The sequence below is a fragment of the Poeciliopsis prolifica genome, unplaced genomic scaffold (assembly GCF_027474105.1).
Source record: "Poeciliopsis prolifica strain line A6 unplaced genomic scaffold, Auburn_PproV2 SCAFFOLD065, whole genome shotgun sequence".
Classification (NCBI taxonomy): Eukaryota; Metazoa; Chordata; class Actinopteri; order Cyprinodontiformes; family Poeciliidae; genus Poeciliopsis; species Poeciliopsis prolifica.
Window position 1 is genome coordinate 1,943,859 of NW_026562440.1, and position 27,085 is coordinate 1,970,943.

At 37.3% G+C, this 27,085-nt stretch overlaps 1 protein-coding gene and 1 long non-coding RNA gene across 7 annotated transcripts in view; both read right to left on the reverse strand.

Annotated features, from left to right (window-relative positions):
• The window catches only part of eya4 (EYA transcriptional coactivator and phosphatase 4), a 52,629-nt gene extending 26,159 nt beyond the window's left edge, over positions 1 to 26,470 (reverse strand). For 2 of the 5 annotated variants that reach the window (XM_055019952.1, XM_055019950.1), the window contains exons 1-2: positions 26,112 to 26,470; positions 21,174 to 21,234 (exon numbers count right to left, since the gene is read on the reverse strand). In XM_055019952.1, coding sequence (XP_054875927.1) covers positions 21,174 to 21,206 — 33 coding nt within the window. In that variant the 5' untranslated portion in view covers positions 21,207 to 21,234; positions 26,112 to 26,470. Of the gene's footprint in view, positions 1 to 5,307; positions 5,724 to 21,173; positions 21,235 to 26,111 lie in introns of those variants that run through there. The other 3 variants (XM_055019951.1, XM_055019949.1, XM_055019953.1) reach the window with 2 other exon arrangements.
• Positions 1,154 to 3,769, reverse strand: LOC129351142 (uncharacterized). Of its 2 annotated transcripts, XR_008604704.1 has the most exons (4): positions 3,608 to 3,769; positions 2,566 to 2,649; positions 1,900 to 1,990; positions 1,154 to 1,736 (listed from the first exon to the last, which is right to left on the reverse strand). It is a non-coding gene; the product is annotated as an uncharacterized LOC129351142 (long non-coding RNA). The 2 variants fall into 2 exon arrangements; XR_008604703.1 differs by lacking the exon at positions 3,608 to 3,769 and having other exon boundaries at positions 2,566 to 2,971.
• Positions 26,471 to 27,085: the final 615 nt, after the last annotated feature.

Below are 27,085 nucleotides of genomic sequence, written 5' to 3' on the forward strand. Positions count from 1 at the left end.
GATTCTGCTGTGCATGAACGGTCACAGAAGGTATTTCTAACCCTAACCACCCCATTGACTAAGTAAAGAGTAATAAAACTACAATATTTAACTTTAAAAGAGATAATAAATCAAGCATCATTAGTTCTGCGAGAACAAGTGCGCAGCTAATTTTACTTCTAACATCAGACACAAAGCTCCCCTGAGTTCACTTTTAGGTGGCCACAATGTCTGAATAAACCATTTGTGTTACCTGAGCCACCAAAAAAGATGACCTTTGACCTGGTTGACCGGGTGACCGGTCTGGAACACTACCTGGTCGGTAAAAAGGACTCCCTAAGGGATAAGTTCATCTAGCACAGGTCATTAGCACAATAAAGATCCACACTGAAAAAAATAAGTCATTGGATGAACATAAAAAAATTATGGAAAGGATTTCCACCTGATTACTTTGCTTTATTTCAGCACCATGTACTTGTGTTACTCCTATTTAAAGCAAATGTGTTAGGTCAACCTAATTTATTAAGATTATTCCAATGTAAAGCAAATGTGTTGGCTCCACTTGTTACAATGGTGATTCAATGAGTGATTCTAAATCAAACATGTTGGCTCAACGTAATATATTGTGGTTATTCTTATATAAATAAAATGAGTTGGCAAAACATAATTCATTAAGGTTGTTCTAATTTAAACCAAATATGTTGGCTTAACCAGAATTATGGTAAGGCAATGGATGATTGTAAATCAAATGAGTTGGCTCAACTCCATTCATTAAGGTTATTCAAATTCAAATGAAATGTGTTTGCTCAACATATGTTTTAAAGGTTCCTTTAACTCAGTTACTATAGCGTGACCCAGTGTAATGCAATACAGCCCGCCCAACTAATCTGCAATGTTTAGGACCAAATCATTGATGTAACTTCATTAAGACGAATCTAGTTGAAACCACCTTATTTTACAGTGGTACCTTCACACTACCTGATTCAGTAGGTCCAACTCACTAAAAGCAAGTTAGCTCAACAAATATGCTTCATGCTAAACGACAGCTAGTTAATCATGTGGAAATCCTTTCCATTATTTCATGACGTTAATTCAAAGACATATTTTCAAGCGTTAATCAAGCATTTTAAGATAGCACTAGGTGAAAGTGTAGGAAGAACACTCAACAATTAGAAAAGGTACAACACAATTGTATTTTCAGAATTATTATACATCGTTTTTTTACACAGCACAAAACACAGCTGAGTTGGACATTGAAATAAAAAAACAACTACAAAAAGGTTACAGTTTCATTTCCCAGCCAATTCTTTACAACATAAAACATGTCAGTATAGTTGCTCAACTTAGAGAACTGTAACAATATAAATCTTTTCTACTGCAGACTTTAAACACTCATTTTCCATATGAAACTTTACTCAACTTAGCGGCGAGTTTCATATTGAGAACTTGTGCTTTCTTTGATAAGTTCTTTCCATCCAATTTCATTATTATTTTCTGTATTACTTCAAAGGTATGCTTGAGTTACTGAGCAAGTTGAGTGCTGAACGCACTAAACTTGAGGGTAGCTCAAGTTTAGTGCGTAGATTAGTCCCAGTAGCATCACTATTGCAGAAGATACACTGCCCAAGCTGTTCATAACTTCCACCTCCTCCAGGACAATCCCAACATCCAGATGTGCATCGGCAGCCTCTGCACCCTCTGCTCAAATGACGATTCCGAGGACAGTCTCGGCTTTGGCCATTTCATTCATCAACGTCCTAAGGGAGTTAGGGAAGGGTATTGGGGGGGAGACAATTCACATGTAATTAAGTAAATAAATTAAGACTGACATTGATTGAGTCACTCATGGACCTTAGTTGGTGAAAGTATTTTAACAACTCTTAGGAGTTCTATTGTAAACACAAAAACAATTTAACATACCATGTACTCCCTCACCAGCTTCTCTGGATCTTCATTTAGGTACACACAGACCTTTGAGGATGCACTCTCGTCTGACCTCAGCAGTGTCTTCCTAAATATGCAGATCAAAAAACAATGAGAACAATCTCAAAACTCCAGCAGTATAGGTTCACACACTTGAAAACATAGCTACATTCAAAGGAAGTCACAACAAAAGTGATCAGTGGCTTGCAGTCTATTTGAAAGATATTTAAAATTGTTAGTATCCCTTCATTATGCCATGACTAAAATGGAGTTTAACATCTTATTTAAACATCTAACTGAAGCTGTTAGAGGTTTAAATAAAGACATGAATATATCACCAAAGAAATATGTGAAAAGTACAGAATGGTCAACACAGTCTATATCCTTCTACTTAAATGAATATGCAAAGCATTCCATGTCTTACAAGTACATGGACAGTCTATGTGTGGGCATGGATAACGTCGCATATGCCGGTGTTTAAGTGTAAAATGTTTTAACAGGTCATATCTACGAGACAGAGAGAGACTACACTCCTTACATTTCCACATCCCCACGCAAATAAAGACAAATAAAACAGACTGGCCAAATAAATGTTTAGCTGAACTCTAGCTCTATAAGCTCTCTAACACTACATTCAGTAACTTTAGATCTGGCAAAACTTACTATTAGCCACTGAAATCTATAACTTGATAGCCGATGAGCCCCTTGACCAGTACTTACGCAGGTGGATTACAGACAGGTGATGTTCTGAAAGAGATCAGATATATTTTCAGCCATTAAAATATGCAATTCATACTGAACTGAGTTGTATCTTTTAGTACAAGTCCCTTGAATGCCTCATGAATATAACCACTGGACACTTGTATGCAAGCACATATGTGCAGAACAATGGTGAATTGAACATGGTAGAAAGCAATAGTAACATAGGTCAAAATGAGCACAATCAACACAAAAAACATCAACATTTCAAAATTTTACCAATTTTACCAATGAACTTCAATATTGTTTCTGAGCTACAATTATTTGGGGACAACAAAGAAGAGTCCAAAAAACCCCAACATCTTTACAGCAGAGGAATATGTATTTTAAAGAAAAAAAAAATAGAAAGCTCAAGTCTGTAATAATGGATAATCCATTGAGAGTTTAACCTGACAAAATATACTAGAAATCCATAACTAACAGGTATTTTAGGAACATTTAACAAAGCTCAGAAAGCAATGCTTTCTGCAGGTTTCACCGACTGAAATGTAGGACTTTTTACTACCATAATTAATTAAGAATCTCGATGATGATAGAAAGGTACCAAAGTGTGTGTATCTACATTTACCTCCATAGTAACATTACTGAAATAGAATTAAAATAGTTAGAAATAGACTGATGTTAGATCCGTGTGTTAAAAATCCACTAAACCTCCAGGGAGCTCAGGAGGAGCAAAACTGTGACATTTCCGGGGTCCATTTGTGTCTCTGGCAGCAGCTTTGTGACCCTTACACTACATATGGCTCTGCAGACTTTTTTCGCACAGAATGTACCTAACATGGTGCGGCGATAAATGTAAACAAAAAGCTATCTGCCTTAACCTAACCGACTTAATCTACAGAACATGAAATAATGTGACACAAGTATGGAACAAGTAGAAAATGGTAGAGAAATTTTAAGTTAAATATTTTTATATCGATTTAGATGAAAATAGTTTGAATCATACCTTCTTCAAATCAAGTAGATGCACGTGAGGAATCTCCCCTCTGCCCTTGAAAAAACCCAACAAGGTGCAAGCCAGTTATCTCGCGTGATTTTCCGTAATCTCTTGATGTCGCTGGATCCTCTTCAGCGGGAGATGAGTCTGACACAATAGCGCTTTGGAACTGACGTCACTGTGTTTTTTTTTTATTAGATTAACTTTGACAAATATTGATATTGAATAAAATAATAAAAAAAACGTATATATATATATATATATATATATATATATATATATATATATATATTATATATATATATATATATATATATATATATATATATATATATATATATATATATATATCTTGGCACAGCCAAGATACTGCGCAGGACCCTCAAGCTCCCAGGCCTCTGGTAGAGGCCTGGGAGCTTGGAATTAGATGTATTCAAGTTGAGATAACGTCATTCAATCACGTTAGTTCAGTTGAGAGAAAAAACCGATTATCTCGCGTGTTCTCGCGTGATATCCCGTGATCTCACTCGTTGTCCTCAGCACAATATCAGTCTAACTATAATGAATCATGTTAGCTCAACATGATTCAATTTTATAAATGTGAAGTCGTGGAATATCTTGTTTATCCAACATGATTTTATCACGTTTTCGCTTCAAACCCAACATTATTGTGTGAAAGGTACATGATATTTTTTTGTTAATGTAATACGCCCCGACGTTCTTTTTTTTGGCGGAAGATCTAGCTGACGTAATTGAATCACGTTATCTCACCTTGAATACATTTTATTCCATTTGCGAGAAAAAACCGATTGTCTCGCGTATTCTCGCGTGAACTTGCGTGATCCCGTGATCTCACTCGTGGTCTTCAGCATAGGATCGGTCTGACTATAATGAATCATGTTCGCTCAACATGATTCAATTTTATAAACGTTGAAGTTGTGGAATATCTTGTTTATGCAACATGATTGTATCATTTTTGGCTCAAACATGCAATTATTTAGTTAACAGTACATTATATTCTTTTGTTAATGTGATAACCCCTGAGGTTCCTTTTTTACAGTGCATTTGAGCAAATACTGAGGCTTTATTATTACAATTGAACGAGGCTAGCGGTCTAAAAATGAATAAATTATATATAGACAGACGATCATTTCAGACCTTCTCAAGTGATCAGAAGATCTAAAATGATTGAGTTATTTTTCTTAACTCCATCAAGAGGTTGAAATTTGGCATTAAAAATGCAGAAATAAGGTTTTGTCTGAATCCCCACGTCTCTCCAGGGAAGACAAATTAAATTAGATTAACAGATAATATTAATCTGGAATTATATCTTAAAAAAAGAGTTTTTGTATATGTCGCTCATTCTGAATTTTAAAATAAAGTTTGAAAATGTAAGAACTGGAAAAATATGAATGAAAGTGACATGCATACGCTTCCATTTCCAGTCTGTTGCTAATTTCAATATAAGTTATCTGAAATACATGAAAAACACAAATGTTGCTAAGTTCCACTAAATTTTCTGACACCTTGAGTTTCTCACTTTTTTCTCCAGAAATAGTTTATATTTCAGTAAATTTAGACCTTTTGATCAATCAAACATTTTACAGATTCATTAGATGATCCCTAAAAAAGGGAATGTGTCACTGCAGCCTTTGTTTTCTTTGATGTTCAAATAAATTTTCTTTCAGGCTTTGGAGATCCGTTCTTACCTCAGAGTGTAATCAGGTCAGTTAGCAGTCCCACTCTTCCACAATGCATTATGGAGCGCAACGACCGGGCAGCTCCCCCTCAAGACGCAGACTGCCCTCTCACCCACAAGCAGAGACACACACGCTCCCTAAATGCCTCTCTTCTCCGTCTACCTGCTTCACACTCTGTCCTCCAGGAGTCGCATACCTCTAAGATGTTTCCCCTTTTTTTCTTTTGGACTTTTCTTTGTCACTCTGTGGGACCAGAGAAAGGGAACACTGCGTATTAACTACGTCCTCTCTGCTGCCGCCGCCGCTGCTGAGGTCAATCCGTGCACAGCTGCTGTCTTCCCCGACTCCAGTAATGGGGAACATTTTGCTCGTCTTGTTCCCCTCCTCCTCTGCCTCCACCCCCTCGTTTTTTGCTTCTCCTCCTCCTCTTTTTTCTCTGCTGTCACTCATTACAGACTCACCCTGGCTTGCATTTAGAGCCTAAAAAACATTTGAAATGTTAATTGTTTTGTTTTCCCAGTCTGATCTCGACTGAAGCTCTGACATAAAAATCTAGTTGCATTCAAAAAAAAAAAAAAAGAAAAACAACTCAGTGAAGCATTTGATAAATGGAAACAATGTGTGAGGATCTCAGGAATGGCAGCAGAAACTACAAGCGAGATCATAAACTTCGCACCTCTCAATTCACCCATCCCTCCTCCCCTTCGTCCCCTACACACATACTTAGACACCCACACCACACAGGGTCTCACATGTACACCTGAACACACTTTCGACCCGTGTTAACTGGAACCAACATGCGTGCGGCCAGTGTTAAAAAGAGATAAGCAAGGAGAATGGATGGGAGCAAACACTCGCACTCATCAAACCTCCAAGCCGCATCGGTCTGAAGATGGCACTCTTTCACTTTGTCCATCAGGACAGTTTTAAAGGCTGGTGCTGAGCCAAAGACAAGAAGTACACTTTTACACACATTCCTGAACCACACAGATGGGTGTTTATTCACCTTTTCTCAGTACCACTATTCCAACATCAATAAATTCTGGAAGAAAAAAAAAATAGATAAATAAATGTATTTGCCTTAAAAATAAGGCAAACCATTAGGTGACTTCTTTCATAAAAAAAGAGGTGTGTTTGGATCATTTCTACTGTATTTCAAGAGATGTGATTCAACTTTAAAGTTTATTCCGAATACCTAAATAATTTGACAATTTCAATATTGATGAAAGAGCAAAACACAAATAAAAAATCAGCAAATAGTAAAAGTACATAGAAGTGTGAAAAAAGAAAATCTGATTTAAAGCAAACACATTTGAATGCATCTGTCTAAAAGTCAACTTCTGTCCTAAAGTGCTATATTTATTTATAAAGACTTCTTTTCATTATTCACTTTGGTGTGAATAACATCTTGATCTTATCATTGATAAGATCAAGATGTTGTATTTTCAGTACGAGGAAGATTTTTCATTTGGTTGTGATAATGTTGTAGTTTATCGTTGGTGTGCGATGGGAGTGAACTGAGATCTCAAGACATAAGATCTTGCCATAATAAATCATCATGATATTTCTTGCTAAAGTCAACAGTCTTGTGAATCCAGCAGCTCTCAACATGTACAGTCTAGTGAAGGAAGGAAGTTATTAATACTAGCCTGTTATACACAGGTGAGACCGATCAGACTTCCCCAGTAGCACTAGACCAAAGGGCAAATTCCAGGATAAAGAGCAGTGTTCAGCTCTTTATGAATCTGGAATACATTTAAATGTCTCTATTCAAAATTGTATGTATTTAAACAGCGGCTGACAAACATGGGTCAGTACAACAACATGATTAATTTTGTAATTGAAAGGCCCCAATTTTTTTTTCAAACGTCTATGAAGAAAAAATAAATAAATAAAGGGCCCCCTGTCGATCAGGGGCCCTTAGAATTGTCCTAACTTCCCCCCCTATTCGGCGCCCCTGTCCCCAACCTTCAAAAAAGCCCTGTGATTGATAGACTGCTTGTGGAAGGAACGTACACATTTTAGCAAAAGTCTGCAGAGTGTGTGTTAATGGTGGACATGCTAGCGTGTGTGTGTTTGCACTGGACGTTTGTGAACGTATGTAGAGGACGAGCTGTCAGAACAGATTAGGGTGCTGCCGAAGTGCTTGACAACTCAAGCACTTTATTATTAGCCAGGCAAGACCTCATTTGGAGGGGGTCTGGGGGGTCCAAAAACATCCCCGGTGAAATATTTTCACAGCAAGTGGAGAAGGGAGGAGAGGAGGTGTCCCCAAACATGCCTGATGAAATATACAGGCCAAATTAAAACAGAGACGAAAAGAAAGAAAAAAACTAAACAATACCCCAGAGAGGAGTGGATGAGATAATCAGAGCGTTGAGCTGAAGATTTGCGAAGCGTAGTGTCCTGCTGCAGCTAAGTACCATAATTCAGCTCTGCTTTCTGTTGGTTTTAGAAGTGCTGTAAAAATGTTTGAAAAGAGTGAGGTGTCCTGGCTTTGACTTTATCTTTCGAGTGGAACAACCCTAAATATATTTTCCAATTTGCGCAGATACAACAGTTTCATACAAATACTAAATAAACAGAAAGACTGCAAAGCCATGGAATTTGCTTTAGAACAATTCTGGTTTCTTTCTGTTTCAAAATCGTTTGGGTGCTTTGTCGTTAACAACAGGGGGTGACTCTGCTTACTCAAAATACATTGATCGTAATGGGCTTCTTTTTCTCACACTCTAATATTTGATTTGGTTTGCACACTTTGACTTGTCAAGCATGACACAGAGATACAAAATGCCTTAAAGCAGTTGGATCAGGTTCCCATCTAGGATATTTTCAAATGATTGGTATCTCAATCATTTGACAGTGATACCAATCAATTTACCAATCAACTGAACTCAACTCCCCATGCCTATCAGTGTACTCTCTGTGAACATGTCTATTGCACCTCTAGTGAGCCTTGTGTAAATTTTGTAAAATCACAACATATATTCATATTTACATCTTGTAAAATTTAATTCTAGGCTGTACTTATCCCACTATGCTTAGAAATTATGGGATAGCTCTCAGTCCAGTAAGGGAAATTACACAGAGAGCAGCTAAAACACTTGTCAGTAAATTTTATGATGGTCAAACAAAAGTTAATGAAACATAGGAATCATCTATCTGAGTGTCTTGTCCAAACAAGACTAACTGGAATCACAATGAAATATGTCATGAGCTGAATCATCAATAAGTTCTATCAAAAAAGAGAGAAAACATGCTGTCATTCGCCTAGCCTTTCAGGATGAAAATGACATGGGCTTAGTAATAACCACAGACACAACAAACAATTCATCAAATAAATGTATTAGCATTTTGGTGAAAGTATTGTCAAAACAACACAATAATTTTCTTTAGTTACATAACACTGTATCGGAGCAGTTTTTTTACGACAACTACAGAACCGCCGATCAGGACAGGATATCTGTTGATGTTAAGACATGGGGATAACTGGAAGACTATAACATTAATTTTAACGAAGAAAAGAAAAGGATACTGGGATGGAAATATTTAAAGATGATGAAACCCAGTCATGCCAAAATGAACTTGCCAGGTTTTATTTGGAAAGTTGGTCATTTTTGAATTGGATGGATGAGTTATTTATTGTGTGTATCTTTCTATCTTTATGAGGACTTCTCACTGACTTTTATTGATTTTTTTTATTCCTTTGAGTAGTTTATCCTTACCTTAAAATCTAATCATTAAATTTACCTGCCTAACCCAAAGCGTAACCTAAAATCAAACACACCTTAGTCCTAAACCTAACTCATAACCCAAAAAAAAAACAGCTCTACTTATATGGGGCCCAGGCTTTGGGAACCCATAAGGAGAAGTCGGTCCCCACAAAGTAGTATGTGTTAGGAAAATAGTCCTGGCAATGTATCAAATACAAGGCCACACACACATGCACACGCACGCACACACACTCACTCATCTGCCTGTCCCCTGCTCAAAGCTTTCTGCTGTCCCCATTTGTATGAGTGGTTATCAGCGTGGTAACTTTATCCCCTTCCTTTCATGTAAAATACATTGTGCCGAGCCTCCTCCCTTGAACCCCTCCCCCCCACCTCCATTCCTCTTACACCCTGCCTCCAGTTCCCCCACCCTGGGAGGTGTAAATCTATCCGTCTCTTTATACCTCCAAAAATGCCCTCTTTTCAGGTGTAGTAGGAAGCTATAAAAGAAAAAAAAAAAAAAGAAGTCAGGGAGTGAAAGGGAGGAACAAGGTGAGTCTGTGGAGAGGGGTGGGGGGAAGAGGAGGAGGGATTCAGGTGAAATAGGTATAAGTTGCTCTGTTTCTTTCTGTTTCTTGCAAGTGGCACTTCTCTTTGCTCATGTACATTTACACAATTTTTCCACAGAATGTTGAGAGAAACAGCATATAAGCCATGTTCATTTTATTTCCCTTGAATAAAACTTTGAAGCATGTTTTAGCTATCACCAAGTTGAAAAAAAAATACTTTGGGCTTTTAATGTACTTTGTGTGATGGCTGAGTGTCAGATTCATTCATATTTAGCCTATGATTAATAATTTAAACTTTGGAACTACCAGCTTTGACACTATATTCAACAAACTTGATAAGAGATATCCAAAACTAAAGTCACTTTATACAATTTGTGTGAAAACATCAGTTTTGAAATCAACCATTTCAATGTCAAAATATCAATTTTTCAACAATTCATACAGATTTTCGACTTTCTTCAAAGTTTGACCATAATAAGACCAGTGAGTTTGTGATGGTCGCAGTGATAGCCTTATAGTCTTATAGTTCTGATGCAGAAACCTGAAAAGTTCCAAACTTGAGGCTAAAAGATAATAAATAAATAAATAAATAAATAAATAAATAAATAAATAAATAAATAAATAAATAAAAAATTATATATTTCTTCCCTAAGGTACAAATATCTACTTTAGGTGGGAGAATGTTGGTCCAGATATGAAGACAAGAAGGTAAAGCACTTAGTGATGGACTATTTTTTGTTTTTGTTCTTTTGTAATTTCCTTTACATGTCAATCTATAAGTGATGAAGAAATGATTGAAATAAAGGTTTTAATCAATGTTAGCATGCTTTTTCTGCATGATAAAAGATTTCCCTAATGGTGAATAGCTTAAGCTATTACCCCCTAGTTTGCAAATTAAAAGAAGTCCTGAATGTTTCTTCAATTTGCTCATAAAAAAAAACCCACAGAACTTATATGGCTACAAGTTGGTAAAATAGTCTCTAATACTGATTTATTTGAAAGCAAAATGCTAGTAAATTTACGTTTTAGGGAGAAGTAGATTTGAGGACAATGGGCTACTCCCCATACGGCTCACTGGTGGTCCTCATACCTGCTGCTCAATCTGGCTCCTCATTGTCTCAGGGAGTGAGGGGATCACAGAGACGATTTAATGCAGCTTTACTTGATGGAGACAAATGAAAAGCCACTGATGGATTTCCGTGTGTGTGTCTGTGTTGGGGGGGAGCAGTGGTTCTGCACTATTAATTGTGCGTTTGGCCTCGACTGCCCCAGCGCAGTTAATCTGATGAGGGTAATTAAAAAAACAACTGGGAGAAATCTAACCGGGCCCAAGGCTGACCATGCAGACACATATGCACTCATATTGGCCATTACTTTAATCAGCTCAATATAAAATGCATGTAAGTACAATATTTATGTCGGACGCTGACATAGACATGAGGCATGTTTCCACTACAAGAGCCTTTCCCAGGAACTGGCATAATTTCTGGGGTTCGCTGTTTCCACTGCATCTTCCAGGATGAGAAACCTTCACCTGGATAAATATTGACCCTAGTAAATGGTTCTAGTGGAGAGGCAATAATTTAGTATTACCCTAAACCTCAGGGTGGAGTCTTAGTGGTGCCATTGCGCTACCCATTCTGATTTCAAGCAATATGCTTAATCGCTCCAGTCAAAACTGGAGGAAATAAACTTAAAATAACGCTTTATGGTGTTTAAGCCATTTATGTCAATGTATTTTATAATCAACCATAAGCATCTTATCTGGAATATGGATCAATAACACAGTTTAGGGATGAGTTGTGGAGAACTATGATTTCAACTAAATGTTTGAAAATAGTTAATAAATGCGGCGAGGCACTGCTGGGATTGGCCTAATATTTAAAACATCCATTCATGGTTACATTTGTTCCTAATTTGGAAGTTTCTTCAAATGTCAGGTTGAAATCAGGGTGAACAAATCTGAAGTTAACCGATTTTCAGTTTCATTGTTGTACTAGTAGTTTCTCCTCAATAAGGTGCTTGAATTGATCTTGAGCTTGGTGTTCAGTTATTTAGCCTGAACCCTTAACAGGTTAGAACATTCATGACCAGATGAGTTTAAGGGTTCAGGGTAAATGGTGTCCTGGTAAAAAGGCTCATGGTTTAGTGAAGTAAATATATGTACATCTACCTTTTGTTTTCCTATTTCCTCCAACAAAGAATCATATTTCACTAAATGAACCATACTATGCTGAATAAAATACATAAAATCTACCTCAGAGCTATTTTCTAAACTCTTTTCTAAGAACAAGGTCCGTCATTTCACTGAACCTGACAGATACCCAACCGTACTTAAAAACCAAAAACAGCAATCTGCGAAGAAAACTTTGTCAATTTTAAATGGAGAGAAATTAATTTCAACAAAATGTTCCTAACTGGGTGGGAAACTAAACATGAATGCACAACCATAACACTGTGTGCATTTCTTATGAGCAACACAAACAGGAAAAGCTGCAACAAAGAGTGAAAACTAAAACTGCTCTGAATGCTTGTCTGCCATAAGTCAGGACTTTGTGCTCTGAACCAATTAAAGCAAAACAACTTGTGGGGTGTGCTGTATACACAGTTATGGACTAAGCAACTGAACAATAAATAATAATAATACAAAAGTCTTCCTTAAAGAAACCGAAAAAACAAAACAAAACACCATTGGTGTAAAACAAAAACCCTGGCAGCTCTTTTCACTCCATCAAACCTTACCAGTATAACGTAAATGATTATAATGTGTATCACAACATGTGTATCATGAACAGGTAACAAAGCAAAGATGCTCAAATTCATGGCACTAAGACAGAGGCTCTGAGTCACTGTAATAACCATAGATCGAAGTGCATGTTGTGGGCCTGTGTGTGTAAAGGCCCGTCTGGAGCAGCAGCAGCAGCATCAATTATTAAAACTAATCTCATTAGGCCTCAGATTCCTTTCAGACGCTTTTAATTAAATGATGAATGGGCTCCCAGATGCCTGTTAAATAATGCTGCTTGTGACATCACGGTGGGTGTGCGTGAGAGGTACGACATAAGGTAGATATCCTTCAGAAAAGATCCAAGGGGAAACATTCAGCAGAAAGAATGGTATGGCCTCGCACACCCCTGCACACACGCACACCCCTGCACACACACACGCCATCTGCTCTTAGATTTAATATGCAGCCCTTTATTAGAAGTTACTGCTGCCCTCTGTGCCACAGAGAGGGAAGCGGAGTTAAATGTCTCAGAAGTCGCAAGCTGTTCTGGCATACCGCACTTTCAAAGACTTCGTATCATCTTCCTAATGAAATCACCCACGATCTGATATGTTTGTGCACAGAAAAGGTGGACTGAGGGGATAAGAGCGATCCAAAATGGGACAGTGAAGAGCTCACGAATGTTTGGACAGAGAGAGAAAGATGTAAAGCTAAGACACAGAATGAGAGCAACAGGTAAACCAGAGGGCAGGTAGGGTGCCAAAGCACCCGGGGCTCCAGACATCATGGATATGGCCATCGGAACACCCATAATCCCTCTTGTTTCTCATTCCCTCCCCTGCTCCCCTAACGCAACCTCCCCGCCCTCGCTCTTGGGCTGGTGCTGTATCGGATTGCTGAACTCACAATGGTGCCTGAATCATCACTCCAGCCGGAGAGACCCAGCGAGAGACAAAGTGGCAGGGAGACTGGTGGGTAAAGAAAGGGTGGGATAGACAGACAGACAAAAAGAAGCAGGGACACATCATAGCAAAAAAAAAAAAACTTCTGGATGGATCTTGTCCAGACATGGCAAGATGGACAAACAGTAAAAGAATATAATTAAAATAAGGATATAAGAAATAAGATTCACTGTGTCATTGTGACAGCATGTTTAAGTTTAAAATACTTTCATTTCATTTTTCCAACGTGTTTCTTCTGATTGGAGGTAATGTTAATCTTTTAGAGTGGCCTAGTCAAAGTCCTGACTTGACTGACTGACTTGGCTGAAAGAGAAAAACTGTGGAGGAAACTAGATAATTGTCAAAATATCTTTGGAAACATTCAGAAAGATGGTCATCAATTATACGTAGGCTTTTTGACAGATTGCTGCAATAAAAAAAAATGAAGTGCCAATTCAATTGAAATGAAAATAAAAACTTTTTCATTTCAAAATTGATCTTCCATTTACATTGTTTTATTGGATTTAAGAGATGTTAAATCCTCAATCTAAATCTGCCCATTGCATGAATACATTTGGGCCTAACTGTAGCAGAAGAGCTGGGAACTACATTGCAATAATGCCAGTTTTATAGAATGTGATGCCAGGAAAGGCTTACAGTAATTATTTAAAGTTTTCAATTCCGCTTTATTCAGATGTGTGTTAATATCCAAATCACCTTTGGATATTAACGTTGACAATCAAGTTAAGACGTCCAAATCAGAAAACGTTCTTGATAAAATGTATCTACAATTTCAAGCTGCCCCCTGCCCTCAAGTCAGAGTTCCTTGTGCTTTTGTTAAAGATTGAACTCTGATAAAAGGGAAGTACTTTGTGTACTGACCTGAACATAATACTTCTTCCATTTGAAAAGCCAAAAAGCAAAACTAAAACTGCATTATGGCTTAAAAGCATTAACAACCTTTTCTTTGTCTACTTTACAGCCTATTGAATCATTTTCCTTATCAGTTATTAGACCAAAAGGAAAGGCAGCTTTGATTGCATGGATTCACAACTTGTATTCAGCTCCATCAATATCATCTAACAATGACAATGAAATCTTCACTGAAATTATTTCATGTAATTTCATATTGGTTACCCAGTTTTGTTTAAAGGAGCAGGATCAGAGAGGAAAGATTCATGTTAATTCAAAAGTTTTTAAAATAATCTGAGAAAAAAATAAAAAGAATTACCGATGTGACCACAATGGCGACGCTGAAAAGCAGCGGAACAAGAAACAATAGATATTCTGTACACAAAAGGAAGAAAATATGTGGGAAACAAGGGAAATAAACATTACTTCCAGCAAAAATTTAAACTAAAACAGAGACCCGGGTCACGTCCCATCTGGCACTGACGCCCTCTCTGCTACCTCTCTGGTGCTGGACGGCTCTGAGAGAAATTTAATCTCCCAGTAGAGCAGGAGAGGAAGTTCTCGCGGCAGGCAGGGCATGCAGGTTCCTCCATAAGCAAAGCACAACTGTTGGAATTTCATTTCCTTTCCAGCAAAACGAGGAAATGCGCTTGTTTTCTTTTTTCTTTTTTTTTTTTTTTTTTTTTTACAATAAAAGTAGATGAGCGTTTAGCAGGAATTGCGAACTATTTCCCCAAAGGTTTTTATTGAGGCAATGTTGTTTAATATGCTTTCACACGGGTGACTTTTTCTTTTACTTGCAGAGAAAGAGTTAAAATTCTAAAGAGTCAGTTTAGGACAGAGTCGAAGATGTGAAATCGCTGATTCGACACAGGAAAAAAGAAAAAAAAAAGCAACATCTGGCGATAATGTGTTTTTCTTAAAAACTCTTTGTGTAATCAATAAAGTGAGGAATCCTGGCAAGACACACACTGTCCTGACCGACTTTCTATTAAACACGACTGGCCACAGCATAGTGCTCTCTTCACTCAGATGACCTCAGCCATCCCACACCAAAGAAAGTGTATGTGCAAAACAGAGAAAGAAACACCTACACACACACTCTCACTCACACAGCAGACGCTCAAACACACTTATCATGCGGTTTCCTGTCTGGTGTGTTCCTTTAGAAACCCACGCTGCCTCTGCTCTGGGTTTCTAGATGGATTCTCCAGTCTGTTTTGGAGGTTTTGCTCTGTGACAGCGTGACTGGCTCACAGGTCTGTCTGTGACCTGTTGACCTCACACCTAGCTGTCTTTCCCTGGTTTGCCAGAATGCAAACTCAGCTCTCATATGTGCCTGATCAATTACGTGAACTGAACAGGTTTAGGTGAAAGACAGATGCTTTAGGTTAGACTAATCTCCCCTTCTTTCCTAAAAAAGAAGGTATTTAACCTAAAGTAGAATTAATTGCATCAATTAAAGGCCTATTTTTTCATATACATACATATAGGCCTATATAGGCCTAAAGGCCTATTTTTCATATACATACATACATACATATATAAATATATATGTTACATATATATATATATATATCTATATTATATATATATATATATATATATATATAATATATATATATATATTAGATATATTAGATATATATATATATATATATTATATATTAGATAGATATATATATATATATATATATATATATATATATATATATATATATATATATATATATATATATATATATATATATATATATCTAAATATTAGATATATATATTATATTATATATATAATATATATAATATATTAGATATATATATATATATATATATATATATATATATATATATATATATATATATATATATATATATATATATATATATATATATATATATATTTGTATGTATATATACAGTGTGGTGTGCCAGGCTATCGCACCAGGTATGAAGCATTCCTAAAAAAGTTCACTTGCCTGAGGACAATGCATCAAATTTCAGATTCAAGCTAAATCAGGAACTTTGTTTCTCCATTTTCAAAAAGGACAATGGTGATCATTTAATTAGAAGAGATCAAGTTATAATATCAAAGAGGAAAGACTTCAGGGTAAAACTGGTTCCACGCTATCTCTAGTCAGTGTCACACATGGAACAGCAATCAACATATTGTTAACATGATGCAGAATGAGCTCCAGTACTGGTCCATGTGCAAGCAAGTTATACAATTAACTCCAAATTATTATGTTGAATTACTGCTTATTTTCATGTTTAGATGCAAATTAGCTCACCTTCAGTTTGAAGTGATTTGACAAAATAAGTGTGCTAACATTCTTGCAGCTTGTCATTTGTTTGCTTAGTAAAAATAATCTACCCCCTGAACCCCCCCCCCCCCCAAAAAAAACAAAAAAAATAAAAGTCTGCTTGCAAATTGAAGTCTTTTTGCCAAACACATCAAATGAACACTTCTTGCTCTGTTTCAGGAGTAGACTCTCACAGCAGCATTCAGCTGTCAGCTGAACATTAATCTTATAGGAATCACTGACACTGAACTGAAACTGAAGTGGACTATGGTGCCACAGCCTGGATGCCAACCTACTAGCAGGATGCCATGAAGTAGCTGTTACACTCCACACTTCTGGGATCTGTCTGCATGCCTTGTTGCCGGGCAGATTTTAAGATGACATGCCAGGGCGATCTTAGCTATCGGGTTTGGCCATGTTCATGCTGAACTGCTGCTGCTGCATGTACATTTGTGTCAGTGCGTCTGTATGGGGTTGTAGAGGTGAAAGAGGGGTGCAACCTGACCCCTTTTCCTCCTCTTACTTAGTCTGTCTGTCTCACATACTAATACACAGAATAGGACAGCTGCCATAGTGCCTCTCCCAGAGCACCAAAGGAAGAAAAAGCAGCTACAAGAGCCTATTTCATCTTTTCTTCTGCATTTCTTCCACCTCCATCTCTGACACTCACTTTTTCCAGAGCTTGCCATAGATTTCAACTCTGAAACGTTTGCAGGAGTCAGCAAATGTCCTCCCCTCCGCCACTTTGAGTGAAAAATAAATTCAGAAAAACTGAAAAAGGTTTGTGTAAAACGTTTGTTTTTCCTTGTTGACATTGACTTGAATTGACTTGTAAAAATTTTTTAATTGAATTAAATACAATTAATTAGTATTTAGCTATCATTTCTTAGAGCATCCTTCCTTAATAACATATTTTCTCCAAAGAAGAGCAAACGTGTGGCAACAGGTGGAGAGAGACACTTAAACAAGCTAAAAGTAGCATTAAAGGGCTAAACGCCTAAATGTCCCCTGAGCTCCTGCAGTTCTTCCCTGGGGACCCCAGACGGCAGGCAGACCCTGGGCAGGTAGGCGGCCAGAGAGGATGCCTGACCATAACCCAGATGACGTGCTGTGGTCATGGTGGGAAAAGGGCGTGGCAGGGGAAGCGATGGACGGGGTACTTTAAAGGCTAGAAAAGGAGGAGCGGGACTATCGGGTGTCAGTGGACAACTCCCCGAAACTGTGTCTGTGAGGTCCTTAGTGTTTTCTTAGTCAACGTAGACACGCCTATTTCAATGAAGCAGAGCGGGGAAAGAACTGCCACTTTCAGCTTGTATTTTCAAGAAGACATAAAAAGACAGTAGTGTTTTTATTTTATTGTATTATTATTATTATTATTATTATTAACCCTAACAATAATAAAAAGTGTTTTAAGATATTTTATTGGGGTCTTTCTGCATAGCCTTTACATGTTCTCCCTGTGCATGAATGGTTTCTCTCCAGGTACTCCGCCTTCCTCTGAAAAATTAAGCTTAAAAATGTAATTTAGTTTCTAAATGCATTAAAGCAGCATCCCAGAATCTAAATGTAAAGTCACAAAAAAATTATACATACCATCACACGTTAAGTGTGAAATGTCTTCCAGAGTGAGTGTAACAAAAAAAAAAACACTCAAACCATGACTTCAAGGAACCTGCCAAAAGCCATCCATTGCTGTTGTGCTCGGAAATATTAGGAGGATAGAAAGTAAAACTATTACACAGAAAATCAAGGAATTCCAGGTACTGCAATGACAAAACAAAGAGTACATTTCTTCCAGAAATGTACTGGGCTGCAACTTGAGGAGGCATAGTTCTCAAAACTTTGGGCCACCAGAATTGTTCATCTTTATTTTATATCACACACATAACCCACTCAAAGCAGCAATGAGTCAAAAACAATAGAAATACAATTAATTTACATTGCAGCTGGATTATGTGCTGGCTTTTAACCGTGTAAAAACTCTATAAATAAATAAATAAATAAATACTTTATTGGAGAAGCACAAAAATACATGAAGTGATTTGTATATATATATATATATATATATTTTTTTTTTTTTTTTTTTTTTTTTTTTACCTGACTCAGATTTCCAGTTTTTAAGTCTGACAGGATCAGTTTAATTTCCGTTCAGACATATGAAGATCAACACACATCTGCCAGTTAAATATTATTTTGTTCCTTCCATTTTGAAAAGTGAAATTGCTGATTCACAAATACCTGCTTAAATATTTTGGAATTCAAAATATAAGTAATTTCTGAAATCACAACATTTTATTTGGCAGTTTGAAACTTCCAGCAAATGGATCCCCTTCTATGTTGAGACCAAAACTGAAATCTTTCTCTGCAGCATGCACACAGTCTTAAAGTTGGCAAGAAATAAAATTTCTATAAGCCTCAGTGGCTGTGGGTGATTAAAATCGCTGCCCTTGCTCTGCGATCCAATTTCCAACCTGAACAATTAATCAATGTCTTTGAGCTGCAGCTCAAATTCACATTATAAATGATATCACAGTCCTATTTAAAGCAGGTGAAGTAAATGCGGGGGAATATAGACATCAATATTTTATATCTGAACACCAGTGAGTAGACTGTCTTCTTCTGCCTTTTTTTTTTTTTCTTTCTTGCTTGCTTTTGTCGTGTGCATGTACTGTATGCGTGACGGACATATGCTCCACTGGGGTTTGCCCGTAACCCAACCCAAAGTAAGTCTGATGAGACACACACACTCACACACACACACACAAATACACAGAAAAAAAAATAGGGGAAAAAACAACATACTTCATGTGCTCTGTCCCACTTTGCAGCATTATTACTATCGAGGCTGGCAGGTCAGAGAGAGAGAAAAAGAGCGAGAGAGAGAGCGAGGCTTGATGGAGGAGGAGGAGAAGATGAAATTACACCTGTTCTGGTGGCTGACTAACGACTTTGAAATGTGAGTGGCCTTCGCACGTCGCCAAAATCATTTTCCCAACAATACAGCCTGATCTTTAAACAAGCAGAACTGGGACGCTGCGTCAACTCTAAGCTTCAGTCCAAGTGCATCTCGGTGTCTCCTTGTGCTTTCCGAACACCTCTCTTACATCTGTTATTTCCACAGGAGCGCTTTTACTGTCATTTAGGACAAAGTAGCAGACAAAAAAAAAACCTTGTTTCAGAATATCCTCACAAAATCAAGAATCTATAAGTATGAATGTTTTCAACTACGCTATGTTACAAGGGAATTGCTCAGAAAAGAATTTCGACAGCCTGTCAGTGAGTTCTCAAAGGTGTTCAAAGTTACTCCACAAGGGTCATTATTCTACTTGGCTTAAGACTGAGTCAAATGAATTGGTCATTACTAGACCCTGAGGAACTTGGTGACATGCTGAGGAAGTAATTAAGCAATATGAATCCACTGTATTGGCACAGGGACAGGTCTGAAGCCTACGGGACACCCTCTCTTATGTGAAAAATGTTATTTCGCTAATTTAGCATTTCAGAAAAAGGTTTTAAAATTTATAATGATTATAACTATGTCATGATTAGCCAATTTTAAGTGTTGATTAATTAAAATAAACCTGTAAACACAATCATTACACATTTGAAACTTTGGATATAAAACCAGCTCGAGGAATCCATTATCTACCAGGATTAGGTATGTAAGATTTGCCTGTATCGTTTGTGTTCTAAATCTGCATCTGATTGGTCGATCAGAATCTTGTGCTGACTACTTCCCTCAAAGCTCCAACTGCTGAAGTCTGAGCAGAAATCTCTCTTCAGACAACAGAAACTGACGCCAATAAGATCAACAAGAAACCTGACAAACTTGTGATTAGGTTGTCTGCGATGTTTCTAATTTTGCATAACTATTGTGAGAATTTCCTGCAAATGTTTTCGTTTTGTTTTTCTTTCAGGTCCTGGACGAACTGAACATCGCAATAAAATGTCTTCTAGGATGTCACACAGTTCCAAATCCAAAGTGAAGAACCTCCCTAAACCTCGGCATCAAGAGGAGCAGGAATAAAGATTTTCATGTGGAAATATGCCAGGCGCTGTAAGTTCTTGTTCTACTGTGGTGGATCAAAGGTGGTTCTGAAATGTTGAGTATGTCATCCTATTTTTTTCTTCCACCAAACTTTCTCATCAAATTTGCTTATTCTAGGCTTTAATTTCGCTTCCTTTAAACTCATTATAAAACATTTGTTATAAACATTTTGAGAAAGGATAGATTTTAAAACAGTTTTGAAACTGGTTATAGAATAGAACACCTTAGTTTTTTTTTTTTTTTTTTTGTTGTTGTTTTTGAATGTTTTTTGCTCAATTAACTCACAATATTGTGACTAGAATAAACCAAATCCTCGTTTATGCTAACCATGTATCCTCAGCGTTCGGTCATTGTTTTCAATTAATGCTAAAGCGAGTTTATCAATTGCATTGTAAAAATTCAAACATATGTGAAAGTCTTACTGTACACAGAAAGTTTAGAGTCAATGTGAGCTTCACTCCAGCTCAAGAAAATTGTGACCGCCGCCATATGGCTACTGGACTTGCATCACATCTGTTCGCAAGTTAGCGCACACACACAGAGACACACGAGTGGACACACGCACACTATCCATCTAATGCACCATACACCACAGCTGTGTGGCCGACACAAGGTGTACTCTCTCACCCACAGACCTGCATGCATACAGTAGCCTCTGACTCACCATCTGTTCACCGAGGTCTTGTGAGGCCTCCATGGCTTCTCTGGCTACGATCTCCCACTCACTTGAAAAGCAACAGACACAAAACAAATTTAAATGGTTTCAGAAATTTAAAGCAATAAAGTCTTTATTTATTTATTTATTAATCTCCTAAACTAATAAAATAAGAAAAGATGCGTGCTGTCCTTCTGAGGACATCGGTTGCCTTTTCCTGATACTTACATATATGTTTTTTTTTTTTATGTCTATGTGGTTCTGTCAGTTGGATCTTACGTTTGTGTGTGTTTGGGTTTGCATGTTTGAGCAACAGGAGACTGAAGGAGGGAAGCGCCCGTGTTAACTTCAGCATATCATCTTTGGCCGATGGTGAAGTGGAGCGATAATTGCAGAAGTAAATATCAACAATGAAAACGGAGAAGCGTAAATGATACGGCTGCATGGCTGGCCCTGGACCACAGACACAGTGGCTGGCTATGGCACACGAAGACAGTGAGTGACCCCGTTAATTCTAGACAGGAGACAGGTTGATGAAGGGAGGGAGGGAGCGAGGGAGGAGGAGAGTTTGGACGCCAGGGAATTGTCTGCAATTTAAGGTGAGAGACGATGCTGCGATCGTCGCATTCTGTTCCCTGTCGCTCTGTTGCTGCGGAGGCGCAGAAAGTGATGCTGCAACAAAAGGGCAGCTGAAAACAATGGACAACAATGCCAACATCCCTGGAAGAGGAGAACAGAATGGTTTGTCTCTTGTTTACTGTGTAAAGGGTGTCGGGAAAGTTGGACAACTGAACAAAAGAGCTGGCTGCAAAGACGAACGCTCACATGCAAACAAAGACAGTCCTTCCCTGTTATTAGACCTGTAGTTCCCAGCATGGCAGTAGGGAGTTCCGGTAAACCGTTTGCAGGTTAAGTTCCTCACAATAAAAACTAATTTTCAATGAATTAGAAGAAATCATTGACGGTGCTTTGCAAAAGTATTCACACCCCAGGAAGATGCCAATCTGTCTGTCATAAACTTTTGGCAAAGATAAGTTGATAATCACACGCTTCAATCTTATAAGCCATTGGAATGCATTTTTATTTCATTTTTACTTTACATTTATGCTTAACTTTGTTTTTCTGTTTATAGATATTTGGAAAAAGTAGTATCTGTGTAACAGTAAATGTTTGTGTTAATGTCTACATACGTGTTGCCTTACTACCAAGAGGCAGATAAGGCGAGCATGTTGACTTCAAAACAGCAACAGCTGAAATTTTAACTTAATAAACGCTTGGTTAAAATATGAGTTATTGACAGTGAGTAGCATTAAATTAGGGTTGCACAGGCGGTTTGTGTGTTTGTGTGTCTATCCACTGGCTCAATCCCTTAAACTAAATGGCATCCTTTTAATTTTTCATAGCGCTCAGCTCCTCCAGGCCAGAAACCGAAGACAATAATGTGTCTCTCAGGTGAATTGATTTGTGCCAGAGCGTCCACCACCCCATACCCCACCTCCTCCCTCCTGTCTCCCTCCTCTCTCTCTCTTCCACTCTCTTTCTTTCTCACTCTATCTCACCTTTCTTGGAGGACACAATCAGCTCTCTTTTCTTTCTGGATTTTCACTCCTTCCAACATCTTTCTTGTTTTAAAACATGTCCAGTGAGTTGGAAAATACACTTATAAAATGTGTCCTGGCTGTGGTTTCATTAGCTTTTGAATTTTTTTTTTTTTTTTTCCATTTAGAAATGATGAAATATTTGATACAACAAATGACTCCTGCAAAATAGATGTGTGACTTTTAAATGTCCCCTCAGATTCATTTCACACAACAGTGAAATGTTTTCAAACTCAGGTGTGTGACAGGGCCGGCCCAAGGCCTAAGCAAACTAAGCGTCTGTGCAAAACCCACAGATCATGGAGATTCCTCTATTTCTCACATTTCATTCGGATGTAAACATTTCTCATTTCTAGTCGGGTTTATAAAGAAGAAGTCTACATTAAACTTTGTCTCACAGATTCATGAATTACAGACAAATATATATATTTTTTAAATGATCACATTTTGTGCACACCAATTTTGGAACTCAATCACTATGTAAACACCCTTCATGTAATCTTGTAAGAATAAGCAGTAAAACTTTCTTGACTCTACTCAGTTCAGATTGAATTAGTATACTCTGAACATGACTATTAGACCATCTAGGTAATTCAGAAAAACAACCTTATCTTCGCAATAATTACTGCAATTTATATTAGATTTATATTTACCTTGAATAACTTCAGGGTAAAGAAAAAGACATTCTGTGAGTAAGTTGATTAAATTGCTGACTTGCAATCAGATCCAACTCTGTCAACCACCACTGAACGTCTGACTCCCCTTTTATGTCTTTCAATATATTTTGAACAAAACTTACACAGTTACCACACAGTGCCATTTGTAAATTAAATTCACAGTATAATAATCTGTTCAATTATTTTAAAATATGTATAGATTACACAGGGCGAAAATGAATACCATATTTGATCTCTAAAATGTTCCATAAGATATGAGTACATACTAGAAATTTGTGGTCAGGTCAATATGTTGTTAACCGTTTTAAGAATTTGTGAAGAAAAAAGTGCATAGAAGTAAAATGTTACAATATTTGATCACTTATTTAAACTACTCCAAGAACATGAAGTAGCAATGAAAAATATTAAATATTACTTCATGATTTAATAAAAATTGTGTCCATAAAAGAATTTCTGAGCTCGAACACAAGCAAAGTCCTTAAATGAGATTCAAACTATATAGTTTTCTTTGGTTCCAATGTTTACTTATACCTTGGGTATTCCAGAAGCCAACTATGAAACTTAGGTCTGTTACGTAAATATGTAAAAAATAAAATAAAAATGAAAAAAATAACACTGGCTGGATTTAATGGGATGGGGCCTTAAATCAAATCCCGCATGGGGCCCTGCACAATTTTGGACCGGCTCTGCTACCAGCAGTTACCTGACACTGAGCAGGGGAATCAATAAACTCGCTATTTCCTTCAGCCTCCCAGCAGAGAGAATTATATTCCTTACTATGGCTATTGACAGCGACATATAAGAGCCACACATGAGACGGAGGAGGGGTGAGGGGTTAGAAAGTGCAGCACGCGGCCAGGCTGCGGTAATTTCACGCTCTGAGAGCCGAAGAGAGGATGATGTTGAACAAACCACATGAAGGCAGCTGCAGGCTGACCGAACTATTCATTTCGACTTGCGCCTATCAATAACGATGAACACGTTTTCACTGCTCACTTACTTGGAGACATTTTCTCCCTCGGATGGATTCTGCAGCTATTTTACTTTTCTATTTATGCGGGAGATAATGATACAGAGACATGCATTTATTTATTTTATTTAAAAAAAATAATAACAATAATAAAAAGTGACGACTTTACGCAAGAAAAGGATGGGGAAAAAAACTTCCATCTCTCTTGATTAGATGTTGGCCGAAAGAAACGACGTCCTGGATCCTGCGTGTTTTATAATAAAATGGTGTGCGACCTAATAAATTTAATTATAGTCGTGTAGGTACAAGTTTCCGAATTCAAATCGTATCCATGTTTTATAAACACCACTGAAATTAAAACAAGCTGCTTGGCATGAAAACACAAAACAAAAAACAAAACAACAACAAAAAAACATAGAGGATGCGCTCCAATCTGCAGGATCAAATCTTCATCTACAAATGTAGTAAAAAAAAAAAACAACAACATTTGCTTACGTTTGTGTATTTGTTTTACAACTAGAATTATTTTAACGACTTATACTTCCAAAACACTGCTAATTATTATTTTTTACCACATTCCATTTCAACTCGCTTCAATTCCAAAACCGCAAACCTAAAAACTGAAATGCAAAGTTTATTCTAATGACAATAATAGTAAGAGTCAGAAATAAAGACATCTATTATTACCCATGTGCCTATTATTATTATTATTATTATTATTATTATTATTATTATTATTATTATTATTATTTTATTATTATTATTATTATTATTCTCCAGGCATCAAATGCCATCAGTGCTGTTTGGGGGTTTTAACGCGCCTTGATTGAGTCTAAGTCCTCTATGTGAAATCTAACCTGCACACACGGATTACTGCGCAATAGGGCCCCTATCAGATTTTGCGTCGGCGTGTACCTAACTCGTCATGTTGTTAGGGGCAGGCTAATAGCCAGGGGCCATTCAAGCCCCGAGAGCCGGGACTGTGGTGGTATAAGATTCCCATTTCCTACATATCAAATATAAACACAAACTCCACGTGGGATGAAAAAGAGATGGAGCGGAGGAAGGGGGCAAAAAGGGCCACGGGGATGCGGACCGACATCTGCGGGAGGAGAGGAGTGAAGCGTCTCCAGAACCTCTGAGTGAAAAAAAAAAGATGAAGAAACGCGCACTGAGCAGCACTCCTGTCAGTCGACAAATAAACGCTCAATGCGACTTTATATTCTTGATAGTTTATCCAAAATGTGTAAAATAAAAAAAAAAAAACGACCTTAAAAACTTTGAATGACTTCATACGTGAGTTGCTCTCACATCAAAAACTGTGACATATAGATTTAGATGATTAAAAAAAAAACAACGTGTGGAAGAAGTTTTGATTTACGAGAAACAAGGAAACATGTTGGCCTATGTTTATTTCCCAAACTTATGATGTTAGTTGTCCTAACCAGATAGTGTTATTTCACCCGCATAAGAATAGTTCAGATTTCTAACTAAAAATATAAATTAAAAAAGGCGAATATTAAATTTGCCTTTGATCATCTTAAAAAAATTCATATAGATAATAATAACAACAACAACAACAACAATAATAATAATAATAATAATAATAATAATAATAATAATAATAATAATAATAATAATAATAATAACAATGATAAGCAAAAAAATAATAAATACATTAAAAATGAGTAAACTAACATACCTCTGTTGAAAGTGTTCCAGCACGAAATGGGCTTCCAGATTAAACCCCTCACAGCTCGGAGGCGCTCATAGCAAATGCGTCGCGCTCGCTGCACAGCTCTCCCTGCTGTTTGCAGGCTGTCACTGACTGGATCAAAACACTCAGCCAATGCTGGCCATTAAGAGTACACTAAAACAGGGGGAAAAGAAAAAAGAAAAAAAAAACAAGTCTTTCAGATCACACTGACAAACCCTGACTCAAGTTCCGGACTTCTGTTTCGGTGGCAGGAAAGTTTGCTTCCGCGGGGAAACAACATTATTTTCAGTCGGCGTCCAAGTTGGAGCACCAGGCGGGTTCAGAGGATATTGGATATTTAGGACCGCCGCTGAGCTGCGCATGCGCCCAGCTGCTATACGGAGAGCGTTGGGGCAAGTGTCCAAACGAGTAATGGGGTTCAGTAAGCGGGGGGGAGGAGGACGAAGAGGAGCAGGGGAGCGCTAAGGGGCAGTAAAATGACTTCTTATTAATAGTTTGGTCCAAATGACGTGCTCACAGTTTTAAATATCCCATCTGAGGAAAAACAAAATGCACCCACTGAGCAGCTTCTCTAACTCACCCTAAAGGTTTTGAAATAAAATATTTGGAAAATAATTTAAAAGTTAAAATATCAATGTCACAGTTGTTAAAATATACAGGCTTTTTCCCTATGTTAAATGAATGCTTATTGTGAGAAGATTTAACACAGATTTAAATGGAGACAAATGAAGAAACTTTTTTTTTTCCTCATAAGACAATATAATAGATGTCAAACAGGACCAGGTTTATTAATTTACTTTTTTTTCTGACCTTCATTACCTTTTTGGATTGTCACTGTACTACTGTCTTTGAATTTAAAACGCACAGTGCATATAATAAAATAATGCTGATTTATTTTACAGATTTATGCTCTAAAATTCCTGGTACTTTTTGTTCCATCTAGTTCAAATTAGAAGAAC